Genomic DNA, 16,348 nt, shown 5'->3' with positions numbered 1-16,348 from the left:
AACCATGATTGATTCAACCAGAGAGGCATGTGGTGAGGTTGTCTGCAAGGATAGAAAAATCAGAACTCCATGGTGGACACAGGAAGTTAAAGAGGCAGTGAAGGAAAATAAGAAAGCATATCAAAAGTTCCTGGCAAATAAGTCAGCTTGTGCTCTTAGAGAATAGAGAGACAAATGTAAGAAAGCTAAACATTGTGTAAAACTGTCTAAACAAAAGTGATGGGAGGACTTTGGCAAGAACATAGAAAATAAATATCAAGAAGGTGGCAAAATATTCTGGAGGTTGTTGAAATAGCTCAGAAATGGAGAAAAGAGTGCTGTAAAAGGAATTAGAGATGATAAAAGTGACATGAAAACAGGAGAAAAAATATCCTTGAAGTATTGAGTAATTACTTCGAAAAATTGCTAAACAAAACAAGCATCGATGGCAGCACAGTGATAAAAAAACACTGACTAGGCATGCAATCAGGAATACATATCCATACTTGAAGTAGAAAAAGCCATCAAAAGTCTGAAATGTGGAAAGGCAGCTGGAGTAGATAATATTCGACCAATATGGAGGTATGTAAGTCTTAGAGAGGTTGCACTTCATAGTTCAGAAGGCCTGGAATGAGGGACGAATTCCAGAGACTGGAGTAGACCACTCATAGTACCCATATGTAAAAAGGGAAATAAAACTGAATGCGAGAATTACAGAGGTATTTCTCTAATCAGTGTTCCCGGTAAAATTTATGCCAGTATGCTTGAGAAACAGCTGAGAAGAATTGTGGAAGAGAAGCTTGGTGAAAAACAAGCTGGATTCAGGGCAAATAGCGGCTGTCAGGATCAGATTTTCACTTTACGACAAATAGTTGAGAAATCATGGGAATATAACAAAGATCTGTATTTTAGTTTTGTAGATCTGGAAAAAGGTGCCAAGAGAAAATTTATTCAAAACACTATAGTTGCATGGTGTAAGTGGGGCATTATATCAAGCAATACTTAGTCTTTGAGTTGTAAGTCAGCAGTTAGAATTGAAGGAAGCAATTGGTTTAATGTTAAATCTGGTGTCAGACAAGGTTGTACATTACCCCTCTATTATTCATTATCTATATGGATCGCATTATGAAGGAAAGTGGTATTAAATCTGATATCAAAATTGGAGATGTTAATGTCAGCTCTTTGCTTTATATGGATGATATTATACTTCTAAATAAATCTGCTACAAGTCTGTAAGATTCCCTGACCAAAGTGAATAACTGTTGTAATAGATATGGTATGAAGGTCAGCATTAAAAAGACAAAGATAATGAAAATAGGCATAAACACTGAAAATATCAACTGCATTGTGAATGGAGAACCTATAGAACAAGTAAAACATTTCAGCTACTTAAGCACGATTTTTGGTGAAGATGGTAAATTAAATATGGAAATAGACAACAGAATCAACAAAGCTGGTATGGTAGAAAGTCAACTGAATAAATTTATATGGAATAAGAGAGAAATTAGCCAAAACACTAAATTAGCTGTATACAAGACAGTGTTCAAACCAGTTTTAACTTATGGATTGGATAGCTGTGCCAGAAGTAAAACACTTGAACAAATACTAGAAAATGCAGATATGAGAGTCCTGAGAAAGATTAGGGCATGAACAGATGGCATCAATGGCAATATCATATTAAAAACGAGGATATTAGGAAAGAACTTGACATTATCAGCATCCAGAAATGCGTTAGCAGAGCTAATCTCAGATGGTATGGTCACTTAAACAGAATGGGAGAGAAAGATTAGCAAAACAGGTGTTCTCTGCCATATCGGCAGGAAAAATACCCAGATGAAAACCAAGATATAGGTGGATTGATATAGTAAAAAGTGCCTTAGAAGATAGAAATATAAGATCTGATAATGTTGGAGCCTTACAGGTAACAGACTGATTTGGAGGAAAATTGTAGATTGGAAGTTAGTAATGATGTAATTTTTCATGTAGTACTATCATATCCTGTACACCCCTTGAGGATATATATATCAGGAATTTGATGATGACCTTTTTTAGTTATCTTATATGAGCTACTTAGGTGGAACCCTTTGGAATTGTTAGTTATTGTTAAATTAGCCTTTTTTACATGTACTGAAGATGCCTGTGATACTCAGGTGAAAATTCTACTAATAAATAATATTTTACATGAGTTGATTCCATTATTATAATTTTAAGTAATATGTCTACTCACAGTATTTCCTTACTGAAACATATAACAATGTCACATTCCTTTCTAATATCTTCATTTTTAATATGACTATCATGGTTGCCATCTCTTCACTCCTCTAATTTTTCTCAGAATTCTCATTTCTGTGGCCTATAGTCTTCGATCAAATGCTTTACTTCTAACCGAACTCTCAGATCCATAACTTAAAACTAGCTTGAACACTGTGTTGTATACTGTTAGTTTTGCGTTTCGACTAATTTCATTCCTATTCCATACAAATTTATTCAACTGCCTCCCTACATACCAGCTTTGCTTATTCATTTGCCTATTTCCAAACTTATTAGCCATCGTTAATAAAACAGTGTGTGAATAGCTGAAATATTTTATTTATTCATTAGCTTCTCCATTGAGAATGTGCATCTGAAGTTTCCAATGCTTCTATGTTCATAGTTTAAGTCTTTTTATTGCCGACTTTCATGCCAAATTTTTACAGCTGTTATGTAATTTAATTAGAAAATACTGGAAACTTGCACTGGATTGGTACAGGAGAATAAAATCATTAGCATAAAGTAAAGAGCTAAGATTAACATCATCAAATTTGGTATCAGTTATAATACCACATGCTACATAATGTAAGCCATATAAATTATGAATAAGAGTGGAAACACTGTGCGCCCTTCTCGCATACCATATTTAACATCAAACCATCTTCTCGCACCTCCTTCAATTCTAACTGCTGACTTACAACTTAAATATAGACAATGTATTTTTCTACATAATGTTCCCTTTACCCCATATATTTGTAGTCTTTTGAAAAGTTTTTCTTTGGGCACCATGTCATATGCATTTTCAAGGTTTACAAAACAGCATCATTCTCTGTCAACCAGGTCTCACTGATGATGATAATTTTTGGCCAAGTCAATCAACTAATGCCAGAAAATTCTCTCCTCTGGCATTTGTGTACAGGCATTTGGCATTTTGACATCCCCTTGGACCCACAGTTATCCTCGAATAATATCATTACTGAGTGCAGCTTCCCAGATTCAAAATCTGGGAAGCTGCACTCAGCTATTCGCAGTCATTTCTGTACTCGTACTCATTTATTCCAGGGGTGGCGCTAGGCACATGTTTGATTGAATCCTATAATATCTCATTTCCATGATTTTGCATTTCCATCCTCTTAATGAACAACATCTCAAATATCTAAATCTAAAACCATTGAAATGCAGTGCATCAGGCATATACAAGTTTTCTTTCATACATCAAATTTATTACATACGTCTCTAAACTGCACACCATACCTCCCTACATAATCTTCTCACTGAATCATGACCCTTGTTTTCAATTCTGTCCTACCATACCAAGGCACTCACAATCATTATTTCTCACCCTTCATTTTCACTTCTTTCATCTCCTTCATATCCTCTCTCATTGCATATTTCTTACTTTTGAAATATACTTTGATAATACAAAACTAACACAAATTACAGGAGGTTTTATTAATTTACTGATAAAATGATTTAAATTATTTCTTTAAGCCAGACTATCCACAGTCTTCAAGACTATAATATAAATGCTCCAGTAACAGCTGTGGTTTTACAAGGGTTTGAACATATTATTTTGTTAGGCTGGTCTCAGATGAAAAAAGTACTTTAAAGTTGATGGGAAAGAACTAAAATATTATTGCACAAATCATGGCAAGTACATGGACACCTCAACACTTCATTTTTTTTATATGTACATCTTAAATCTTTCTTTAAGAGACAAGCTCATTTTTTTATATGTACATCTTAAATCTTTCTTTACAGACAAGCTCAGCTCTTGCAGACACCTAATAACAATTTAAAAGTTTAAGGCAGTATCATCACAATTTTTTGATCCATTTATCTGAATGAATGTGTCTTAAAAAAGATGAAATTCAGTTCTGTATAAAGGAGTGTACTTAATTAGTTTTTTTATATATAGAAATGTAAAAAAATACTAAGAATAAAAATGTCACTGTTCAGAAAGAGAATTGTATTTTTTCATCTCTCACAACATTGCTTATACTGTTCATATAAATATTATATAATACTAGTAAGTAAAACTTACCACTTCTGAAAGCTGTAAAATATCTTTCCCATTACCGTTCTTTCCAGAATTTATTTTCCCTGGTGCCTACCAAAAAATGTTCTCATATATTTGTGAATTAAATAAAAACACTTCTGTTAACAAATCCATTTTTCTACATGAAGTTTTTACAAACCTATAGATAAAATGAACAGAACAAAAGGACAGTACATATACAATAAAAACTATTTACAGAAAAGATTAATCCTTATGTACATTTACTTAAATAATGGCTTATTATTATGAATTTATTATGCATAGATTTGGTGAGTTGTTTGGGAATGTGGGAGTGGTGTGTGTGCACGCACGTGCCAGTAGAGAATTCTCCATGTGATGTATAGAAGTTGTAAAGTTTAGCTTTGCAGAAAAGAGGAGATATGACAGGAGTAAAATATATACTCTATTTTTCTATATGATAGAAGTTTTATATAGTAGATGCTAACAATAATTTTCAATCCATGATTGAGCAGGAAAGAACAATGGATCACCCTGAGGATCATATAAGGAGTGTTAGATCGTAATTTCTGCTCAATCACGTTTTATCGTCTGATAACTCTCTCTCGTTGGTATTTATTGGTTGTAGGCTGATATATCAATCGAATATGAAGAAAATTTATATTATACTGCGCCACTCCATATTCTGAATTGCAAGAGCAATTTAGATAAATCAACCTTCAACTGTATTAGGTTATCATAAGCTGATTTTAGGCCGAGGTTTTTATTCTTACTACATAGGGTTCCCGCTGAGATTCGAATTATTTTAATGAGCGGTGCAATGAAACAATCAAGCAAATACAAGATTCAATTCAAACAAAATTATTTAATGCAGAGTCACATAAATTACATCATAACACAGTATTCCAACAGGGACATTATAATTAAACGAATATAAAGCTCTCCTTAAGATTCTAGTATACTACTCAGTTCAGCTTAAACTTTATAATTAAAGATTATATTTAACAGATCTTATTCTTCTCATTACAGAGAACTTCTATCATAACCTTACTCTCATCAAGGTTACATTCTCAAAACATTTAAATATCAAATCAGTTCAAGATATTCAGAAAAAATACAACTCTTGAACCATCAGACATTTATTTGTAATTCTCTAAGTTCGGGATTCCTAAATTACAACAAATATGCTTCTCAATATTCTCGTTCAGTCAATGAACACTTAATTCAATAAAAGAGCACTTGTCACTTGAAGAGAGAAAAGTCTTAGCACATCACATATTAAATCTTGACTCGCTGAATGCAACAACTAGGAACAATTTACTTTCGGCGAAATTAATTTTCGTTATTTCTCACTGAATAAAGTATAGGTAATCTTACCAGAATATAGCTTCATCACATCTTAAGGAGATCGAACAATAATTTTTAAAGTCCTTGCTGACTTTTACTTTGTAATAACACAAACTTAAAAGAATCTTCCATTTCCGCGATTGATTTATAGACTTTGGAGAATATAACCTTTATGCACTTGGTTTAAATTATCCACCTATTTCTTCTTTTTCTTATAAGTATATTAACCTATTTCTGGCACTATTTCACTCGGGCGTTAGGAAGTTTTGGTAAAAATCCAACTCAGAAAAGGGCAAGTTAAATTGCCAAGCGATTCCAGGTCCTTTAAATTCCGTTTTCGTCACGTCAAAATTCCTCTCCAGTCTCCAGCTACCGTTCTCTATACTCCCCTATTCGATTATCTTTTTACTTTCATTTTCATATCCACTCCTCCTTTTTCCTGCCAAAAACTCGTTCTCACCGGTCTAGTTCATATCAAACTTGCCTTTCCCTTCGTATATAGTAGTTCACGCTCCCACATGCGCTGAAAAATTTGCATGTTTTCTCATAACAACCAATCAAATGATACCACAAAGAATCTTCTGGATATATTAAAATTACATATATTACAGTTTCTTATATTATTATCAAAGGAATAAATTAAAAAAATAATTGACACTTTAACAGAGCCTTTTCATATATATATTATGTTTTAAAATCACATAAATAAAAATTAACTAACAAAACTCAACAGGAATTACATGAATAGCATTTTATAAGCAAGAGACTAACAAAATAGATTTAAATAAGTCCTGCTATATGATATGGTAGGTCATGTTAATTATGAATTAAGTATTATTATTTATAAATATCTTCATTCACAATTTAACAGGAGGTAGTTAGTAGAAATGTGAGGACTATGATCTCTCTTTCTCTGTCTGTCTGTGTGTGTCTAAAGTAGTGATTGAGTGAAATGGGTTGTCTGATGTGATTATGAGTGTCTCTCAGTACACTGATTAGTGTGGGCTTCCCACTAATGAGCCTTCAAAACTTCATGTAGATTAATAATAATTAATAATATTAATCTTAAATACATCACATTATATTGTCAACAGCGTCCCATAATCACTTTTGACCAAAGCACATGATGAATAAAGTTCAAAAGAACTTAATCTAGCATTTATAAAAACTTCTAACTTTATAAAAATAGATATACAGGTTGATTAAAAAAAAAATTTATTTAAAAAAAAATAATAAAAAACATAACTTATATTTAATAGCTAAAAACTAAAGAGCAACACAATCAGATAAACAAATAACCTGAACAACCTTGGAAAGGCTGCAGTTCATATCAAATAGGCACTGTTCACTGCTGGCAATTGGGGGAGGGAGGGGGATAAATAAATCACTCATACACACTATTCATTATACTAATGAATTCCATAAGAAAAGCTAACACTAATAAGATTTTAATACTTATGTAAAATTTTTGCCATTAATAGAATATTAAATTTTAAATGACTAGAAATTCTTGTTACACGAATTCTACACAGTATAAACCTTTGGATATGCAGATTCTTATTTCATCTTAAACAAAATGATGATTAATACCTATTAAAGATACCAAGCTATTTTAAACCTGGTTTTACTCCATTTCCCAAGTAAGCAAACAGACAAATAAGTCAAGTTTGCACCTGCAAGTGTTGCAAGTCTAGCTGACCCTGCACATAGTGCAAGACCAAGGCAACTCATGGTAAAAGTAGAATAAGCTCTGATCACTAATCTTAATATTTTCCCCTAATACAAAGCACATCTCCTGGAGGAGATGTATGGGTAGTGGCCCCTTGCCTTTAATACAAAGGCAAGGGGCCACTACCCAGACCAGTTTTGACCTTTACTGAGGTCGAATCAGTGGGAGCCAGGCTAGAAATACCAAGATTTTAGTAATACAGAGCTTATAAGTATTTTACCAGAACAAGTTACCATTAGGTGTTTTAACCTTATTAAATAAAAATCTCAGGAGGAGATATAAATGCAGAAAGTATTTTACCTTGGGTATAATAAATATTAAAGATACCAAACTATTTTAAACCTGGTTTTACTCCATTTCCCAAGTAAGCAAACAGACAAATAAGATCGAAACCAGTCTGGATAGTGGCCCCTGCCTTTAATACAAAGCATCATACATCTCCTCCAGGAGATGTGCTTTGCATTAAGGGTAAATATTAAGATTAGTGATCAGAGCTTATTCTACTTTTACTATGAGTTGCCTTGGTCTTGAACTATGTGCAGGGTCAGCTAGACTTGCAACACTTCCAGGTGCAAACTTGACTTATTTGTCTGTTTGCTTACTTGGGAAATGGGGTAAAACCAGGTTTAAAATAGCTTGGTATCTTTAATATTTATTATACCCAAGGTAAAATACTTTCTACGATGATTAATACCAGCACTGCAATTAAAGAATGTGATCATATTCCTTGAGATGTACAGAACTCTGATATTTGAAGACTTTTGGCACAATTACAATGTAGGCCTCCTAAATTAATACTAAGAAAGTTAATTTTTTAACTAGATATTTTAATATCTCTCAATCCTACCTGCTATCTCAATGTGGTGAGAGAAAATGGGCAATGTATGCTGGTAGTATGAACTACTAGAAGGACCACATCAACATGCTCAGATAAAGCAGGAGGCATCAGCAAGCTGTGCTAGCAACTTGCACATATGTACAAACTAAACACTCATAATAATTACAAAATGTGCATCCAGACTGTCCAGACAGATTCAACCAAGAAAAACCAACGAAAAGGGCATTGAAACAGAACACACTGAGGATTGGAGGATGAAACATTTGTTACTTAAATCAAACACAAGAACTAATTGAAGAATTAGAGAAGCAAAATATAAAAATAGCTTACATAACAGAAACAAAAAACTGTAAAAATTCAATAATTATCACATTTTTCAGTAATCCCTCAATTAATGCGCCCCGATTAGTGAGTTTGATTTGATTAGTACATCGTTTTTTTCGATACCCAAATTTGATTAGTGCGGCTATATACACATCTTAAAAATAAATGTTACAGATTTAAAAAATTGTCTATCTATATATTTTTATGGCTAACTATTTAAAAAATCACTCACCAGAATGAAATAATTTAGTTACCAATTTAAAACATTTTACGAAGTTATTTTCAATGGCATACTACACTACTTCCATGTATACACTATGCATACTATGTTCCAAATTTTTTCCGCCAAATACAACTTCTCTCATACAACCTATGGATCAGGGGATTATCGCATCCTACCTGAGAAGCACATTTAACAGGCAACAGAAGAAACATTTGGTGAGGATTCTATGACATTAGTAGAAATCTGAAAGAAATTTAATGTTAAATCTGCTACTGAAAATATTCATCAATCTTGGAATGAAATTACTGCTAGCAAAATGCGAGCCGTTTGGAAGCACATTCTTCCACATTGTTCAAAAGATTTCAGAAGCTTTTCAAATGAAATGGATAATGTTGTTGAGGAAATTGCCAACATTGGGCGTGAACCGGGTTTTGATGAGATTGACAATGATAATGTCCAAGAGTTAATTAAATCTCATTCTGAAGAATTGAGTGATTCCAACCTGCTAAATTTAGATGCACAGCAGGAAGATCCCGAAGAATATGAAGAAAATAGCCAAAAGAGATTTCACGGAAACAATTTGAAAATATTTTTCGTACAATCAAAAGTTTTAAGCAGCAATGCTTAGAGGATGACCCTGATGAAGAGAGAAGCAGTGAAATTTGCAGAAGAGTAGAAAGAGGCAATAGGGCCATACCGGTTGTATGTAAAAAAGAAACAAAATGCCCGCCAAACTACATTAGCTCAATTCTTTGTTAAGAAGTAGAATAATAAAATTTATGTTCTGAATATGTTTTATTGTCTTTCAGCTTCATGGTTTTCCTTAAACTAGGCTCTGAGACATACCTTAATTCTTTTATAAAAAAATTAAGGTGCAAAAACTAATTTGAGGAACAAATTATACTTTTTCCCATAGGTTATAATATTCAATTAGTGTGTTTTCGATTAATGTGCCTGTTTTAAAGAACGCATTAATCGAGGGATTGCTGTACCTCCATACTTGAGCATTTCTGGTTACATGTCATCTACTCCAGCTGCCTTTCCACATTTCAGACTTTTGATGGCTTTTTCTACTTCAACTATGGATATGTATTCCTGATTGCATGCCTGGTCAGTGTTTTTTTTTTTTTTTTTTAATCACTGTGCTGTCATCACTGCTAGTTTCATTTAGCAATTTTTCAAAGTAATTACTCCATACTTCAAGGACATCTTTTTCTCCAGTTTTCATATCACCTTTATCATTTCTAATTCCTTTTACAACACTCTTTCCTCCATTTCTGAGCTTCAACCTACAGAATATCTTGCCACCTTCTAGATATTTATTTTCTATGTTCTTACCGAAGTCTTCCCATGACTTTTGTTTTTAGCTAGTTTTACACAGTGTTTAGATTTCTTAAATTTGTCACTCTATTCTCTAAGAGCACAAGCTGACTTATTTGCCAGGAACTTTTGATATGCTTTTTTCTTTTCCTTCACTGTCTCTAACTTCCTGTGTCCTCCATGGAGTTCTGATTTTTCTATCCTTGCAGACCACATGCTTCTCTGGCTGAATCAATCAATGTTTTCTTCAGAGCATGCCACCGAATCTCCAAGGTTTGATTCCTGTTCTCAAACTCTTTCATTTTTTCTTGAATAATGTTTATATATTTCAATCTACAGTTCACATCTGAGAGCTGCTCAACTTTGATTCACTTTAAAACTTTCTTACATATTTCTCTTTTCAATATGAAATTCAATTTTATCCTGCTCAAGACTAAATGGTGATCTCTTCCAATTTCAAATCCTCTGTATAAGCTAATGTCCTGCACCTAATGAGGTGTTACTAACATATCAATGCAGCCAGTTTGCCACTCCTCTGCTGCACCTCCTAAGGGCAATATTCATGACTATAATCCATGTGTGTTCACAGGGCTGATTTGCCTGCTTGTAGGATGAAAACCCCCAGATAAACTGGGGGGGGGGGGGGGGGACCTGCTGTCCATGCCCAAGACCGGCTATGGCTGATGAAAATCCTTAAGCTCCTCACGTCATTGACGGGAATCGAGCCTAGGACACTCCTTCCCCAGGCATATGGTTGCGAAGCACATAGCCACTCACCTCAAGTATGTGCTTATGTTAGTGGTACCTAGAGACAGCTCTGTGGTGAAGTAAAAGGTAAGCTAGTGAATTTCAATACTACCAAAACATAATTCTAATATTTTTTCTCAGAAAAAAAAACTTAAGTTTTTTACTTTTTTTAATTTATATTTAATTTAATTTAATTTAATTTAATTTATATAATTAATTTAAATAAGTTTTTTTTTTTTTTTTTTTTGGAAAATCAGTCAAGTGAGTGAAGATTTTGATTCAGACTCTCACTTTCGATAACATTTCAATTGTCAACCAATATTAGTTCTCTCTTCTGGTTCATCTTTCACATTTAACCTATCCTGACACAAACACATCACATCAAGAGACTTTTTCAGTTTCCAAAAAGTATTTTTTCATTCAAAATGATACTGCTTTTGCTCAACTCCTAACATTTTATAAATCTTTAGACTACTGTTTTCACATTTGGGTGGTGTATCTAAAACCTTGTTCAGAATGCACGATTATATCTAGAAGTGAGCAAAAGAAGTTGCCCACTTAAATGATCCCTGCCCGTTCCCCTCAGTGATTCTCTTCTAATCACTTTCTCAAAGATGCTTTAGTTCTGCATTATGCCTTTTATATAGGTATTTCATTGGTTGATACTTTACTGAACTAACCACCATTTCTCTGCTGTTCTTCTTATCATGCAAGAACATGGACAGCCACTGATCATCATCCATAGACAGTTCAGCTCCAAACATATTATTTTTATTATTATTACATAACAAGATCCAGCAAGAACTAAAATAGTAAAAGATAACAAGATCTTAGAACAGGTGAATTCATTTAATTACCTAGGATGTACGATCACATTTGAAAATGAAAAAGACATAAACGTAAAAATTGCAAAATATTTAAAAATAACAGGTGTAATTAACTCTATATTTAAACCAAACCTAGTTCAAAAACAAACCAGACTAAAAGTATACAATACATTAGCCCTACCAGTCTTAATGTATAGAAGCGAAATCTGGACAATAAAACAAAAAGACAATCAAAGATTAACAACAGCAGAAATGAAGTTTATGAGAAAAACCGCAAAGTATACCCTATTTGATCACAAAAGAAACGAAGAAATTATGAAAGAATTAAACCAAGAACCAGTAATAGAAAAAATTAAAAAATATAAACATAAATGGATGGAACACGTTCAAAGAATGAAAACAGAAAGATTACCAAAACAAGCCTTAAAGTGCAAGCCATTAGGAAAAAGTAAACCATGACATCCTCTTAAACGATTCAACGAAGACTTCTAAGGCCGGAACAGGCCATGCTAGGCCTAAATCCTTGATATGCATGATGATGATTATTACATAAGACCTCCAGGGAGTCCAAAGACTCATCGAGGGAGGGCACCTACTCCACCACTCAGATCCATCAACTACAACTACTTTCATCTTCCACACTAGTGCCATCTACCACCGATCACCACCACTAGTATTTTCACAGACAATCACAAACGTCCATGCTCACGGTGGGATTCGAACCGGCAGCCTTTTGGCTGAAGAGCGGATATGCTAACCACTCGGTCAACCAGGCCTTATCAAACCAATTTTTCAACCTCTTCTTTCGTTTCATCTACTTTTCTGAAAGAGTCTCCTGTATACTGTTAACATCTATTATAATGTGTTTCAAGAAACACATTTTAACAGATTTCTTTTTTTACATATGGTATTGCTATGTCTTATGACCTCTCTTCTTCCATAAATCAGTACTCTTACAATATTAATACATGTGAAACAAGAACATAAATAAATGCGAGATGCAAATATTAAGATAATAGTTAATAAAACAAAATTTGACAGAATCAAGAATGAAATGATTTATCAGGACTTAATTACAATCAATAAAAAATAACAGAATGGGACATGTTAATTTTATACTTGATTTCCAGTAAGAAATTGGAAATCAAATATAAAAATATCACCTGTCAATCTTTTTAGCAGACCAAATGAAGATAGGCAGGCAGCCTTAACCATATTAAATGCAACAAGCTTAAGCTTACAGCAAAAAGGAAGCATCCAACTTCTTCCTACCAATCAACGTTCCCAGCCTTAATAATTGTATATATACTTTGTTATACTTCAAATAAAACTGTGCTCATATTAACAGCAGTTTTCAAAATAATAATTCACCAGTATGCAGCAGATGAGTTACTATGAATAATGGCTGTTCCGAAAGGCAGGCTTCAACACTTCGTGCTCAGCCAATTTTACCATAATAAGTATCGTACTTACTTATTTCTCAAATTAATGAACTCTACATATTTTTACTTCTTTTTCCAAAAAAATAAAAAATAATGGGCCCAGTTATAAAATAACTGCATATATCACAACTTCAAATATAATGTTGGTATTAGACAGTCTCCCCCTCCTTCCCTCATTTTCAATACCAGATGCTGAAAAAATTAACTATCACTTCCAGGATTGTGCATAGATGAATATAATTACTTTCTGCTTACTACAATGAAACTAATCTTCAGCTGTTTATTTCTATACAACATGACTTCGAGTATTACCCAGGAATGTCTCATTAGTCTCAGTATGAGTTGCACGTGTCTTAATATATTACACGAGTTTTTGATTCTGAAATAACAAGAAAATAAAAATTAAACTAGATTGTTGTGAAACTGAGATTTTAATAGCCCAGATACATAAAATAAATTATACAGCATAAAACAATCAGTTATAGTGAAATGCATATTCATCAAGAGATAGATAATCTCATAGTGCCTGATATTTTAAATAGAGTGACTGGATATAGATAAGAAAGAACGTGTTGTTGCAAGTGTCAGCAAAGAAAAGGTCAAGGATGAAAAGACTACAAACAAAAATCTGATTATGTTCCTACTCTGCAAGATTTGCAAACTGCAATAGCATGGCTAGAGATAAAATAAAATGTAGAAAAAGCTATCCAGTGATCATCTCTGAAGACTATCATTTCTGCAAAAAGTTTGCTTCGAAGTAATGACAAATAATTTCACCTTTAAAGTAATTTTCCAAACTTTAACACTCCTTAACCATCCTGGAACTTTTCCAGGATGGCTACTTTTGATCGTGTATGGAATGTCTGAAAAATGTTCAGGCCTCTGGTGTTTACCATTTCCAATCTAACATTTTTACACCGTGTGAAAAACTTTTATTTTCCTTGTTTTAGACATAGATAGCACATTCCCCTTAATTTTTTAATTCCTTCCTTTAGACAAACAACAGCAAAAAAAAAAAAAAAAAAAAAAAAAAAAAAAAGCCATGGTTGGAAACAGAGTAAGATTTGGAAGTTAAGTAACAACCAATAACACATGCCTGCAATTCTGATTTTTTTCAGTAGCATAACTGGGGAATTAATATTCATCAGACGTTGAGGTGATTATGCAACCAGAAAGTAACAAACGTGAGTCAAAAATGGGAGAAAGAAATTACCTGCAAACTTATTTCATGTAAATATCTTCATATTTACATGAAATAAATAACTATTTTGCCTGTACACATTTTTACTGGTTGTAAAAATGTGTCACACCAACAGTAGAAATATGTCATATCCCCATGTGACCCGAGGGCACAGAGGTCTGACATAGGTCAGTTTACAGGCCGAAGTTAATCCTGTGAGAATAGTCAGTCCTCAGCAGAGTGCCAACAGCATCGAACGATTGGATCCCTTCCAACTACTAACCACGCTAAGACTCGCTTAACTTTTTGCATGAGCCATTAGTAGCAGAGGCTCTACCAATTGACCAACCTTTGTGGAGAACTTAGCGAGTTGATTACTATATGGGGTAGGTGGATAGGAATACTGAAAGTAATCCTTGATTCAACCTCAGGTCCCCATCATCCAAAGTTTCAGATATTGGAGGCTAATTCGGGTCCTAGTATGATAACTCCACAGAGATCCAAGTCCTCTGCCTCTCAAGACTATGCTTGACAAACATCTTGCATTCAGGCCACCTGTGGCAAGATGATTTACACACCTGTCTAAATTCACTGTACATTTGAATAAGACAGAATCTTTTTTAAATATTGCTCTCGTACACACCACATTTCAGGACCTATAGCAAATTAATGTTTGTGGTTCATGGGTGGGAGGGGGGAGATAAGAAAGAAGGAATCTAGTAATTTATCAGGTGAGAGAACCACATACAACATATTCAGAAGAGATGTTTAATTAGTTGGTTTTTGTTACTTTGGTTGAAAATTCTGATCATTTTGACATCTTTATATATGTAAACATAGTTGTTGAATTCAGCATGTACAGAAGATTTTGTACACATGTGGGTTGCTTGAGAACAGGTTGAGGCTATTTTAGAAATCTTAACACCAAATACTTTTTGTAGCAGCACAAAAGCAACTTTAAAGTTGAAATGCTCAAGTATTTTTGCTATTTTAACTGTAATATCATTCATGCAGGACAAAAAAATGGGACCATTGCTGTGTTTGCTGTATACCTGCACAGCAACATGCAGTGGTCTATGATATTACTGTGTGCACACAGATGCGAGACCCCTCAACACTTCTGCGCATGTCAGAAGAAGGCAAATCCATTCCGATAATAGGGTAATCAATGCATTTCGTGGGATGAGTGTTCAATTCTTATACGTCAGAAAATTAGCTTTTATTTTATGAAAATTCTAGTTTCTAAAGTGGTAACTATTTTGTTTGTACAACAGTTGGAAAATTTATGTATAAAGCATGTGATTTCGCGTGTTGGTAATGAATTCGTACATCGCCTTATTCCTTTCTTCCCTTCAACATGAATTGACTCTTCTTGGCATATTGCCAGCTGAGAGTCTCGTATCTGTGGTCGGACAGTACTGATGAATTTCGATTGGAGCAATTTTTAGGAATACAGTGAACCCTTGCTATTTGCAGTGTCTCACTTTGTGGTTTTGAATAATTCACAGAAGCTCCGCAACCTATGCAGAGTGAAAGGGCTTCCGTGAATATGTGCATGTCATTGTCAGTAAGTACAACTAGGCCAGTACACACTAGTTTCTAAAGTAGTAACTGCTATTCGTTGGCCAACATGTTGAATGCAAAGTTCAGGGCATCAACTGAAACACTAATCTGCATAAAAACATTCAGAACCAAGGCTTGCAGCATGGGTTTCCATGTCAGAACTGTGATATGCAAGCCCCACATTACTTGCAACATAGTTTTTAGTGGTGCATAGAATATGTACAGTGGGATGTAGAAGATCAGGAAGCTATGTTATGGAGTGATGAATCACACTACACCCTCTTCTGAGCAGACAGATGGTTGTGGTGAATGACTCTTACCAGAATGCATAACCCCAGCTATGAAATTCAAAAGGTGGCAGTGTTATGTGATGATCCTGTTTTTCCTGGTTTAGACTCAGACTTCTGTTTGTGGAACCACGAACACTGAACTCTGAGAGGTATCTGAACATTCTGGACAATGAAATGCCTTCTAAAACTGGCCACTGCCTCTTTAGCAAGACAATGCACTGTGTCATAAGGCTGCTGTAACTGAATGGTTCATGGACATACACTTGACAGGC

The 16,348-nt window shown here is 34.0% G+C and overlaps 1 protein-coding gene across 7 annotated transcripts in view; it reads right to left on the bottom strand.

The window, feature by feature from the left end:
- The window catches only part of LOC150101365 (serine/threonine-protein phosphatase 2A 56 kDa regulatory subunit gamma isoform-like), a 430,932-nt gene that overhangs the window by 372,546 nt on the left and 42,038 nt on the right, over nucleotides 1–16,348 (bottom strand). For 6 of the 7 annotated variants that reach the window (XM_090400222.1, XM_090400219.1, XM_090400225.1 and 3 more), the window contains one exon: nucleotides 4,274–4,339. In XM_090400222.1, coding sequence (XP_090256348.1) covers nucleotides 4,274–4,339 — 66 coding nt within the window. Of the gene's footprint in view, nucleotides 1–4,273; nucleotides 4,340–16,348 lie in introns of those variants that run through there. The other variant, XM_090400226.1, reaches the window with a different exon arrangement.

This window comes from Typopeltis vanoorti, chromosome 11 (assembly GCF_054136105.1).
Source record: "Typopeltis vanoorti isolate ZY-2024b chromosome 11, IOZ_Tvanoo_1.0, whole genome shotgun sequence".
NCBI lineage: Eukaryota > Metazoa > Arthropoda > Arachnida > Uropygi > Thelyphonidae > Typopeltis > Typopeltis vanoorti.
Note: the sequence above shows the minus strand (reverse complement) of the source record. Positions and strands in the feature narration are given on the sequence as shown.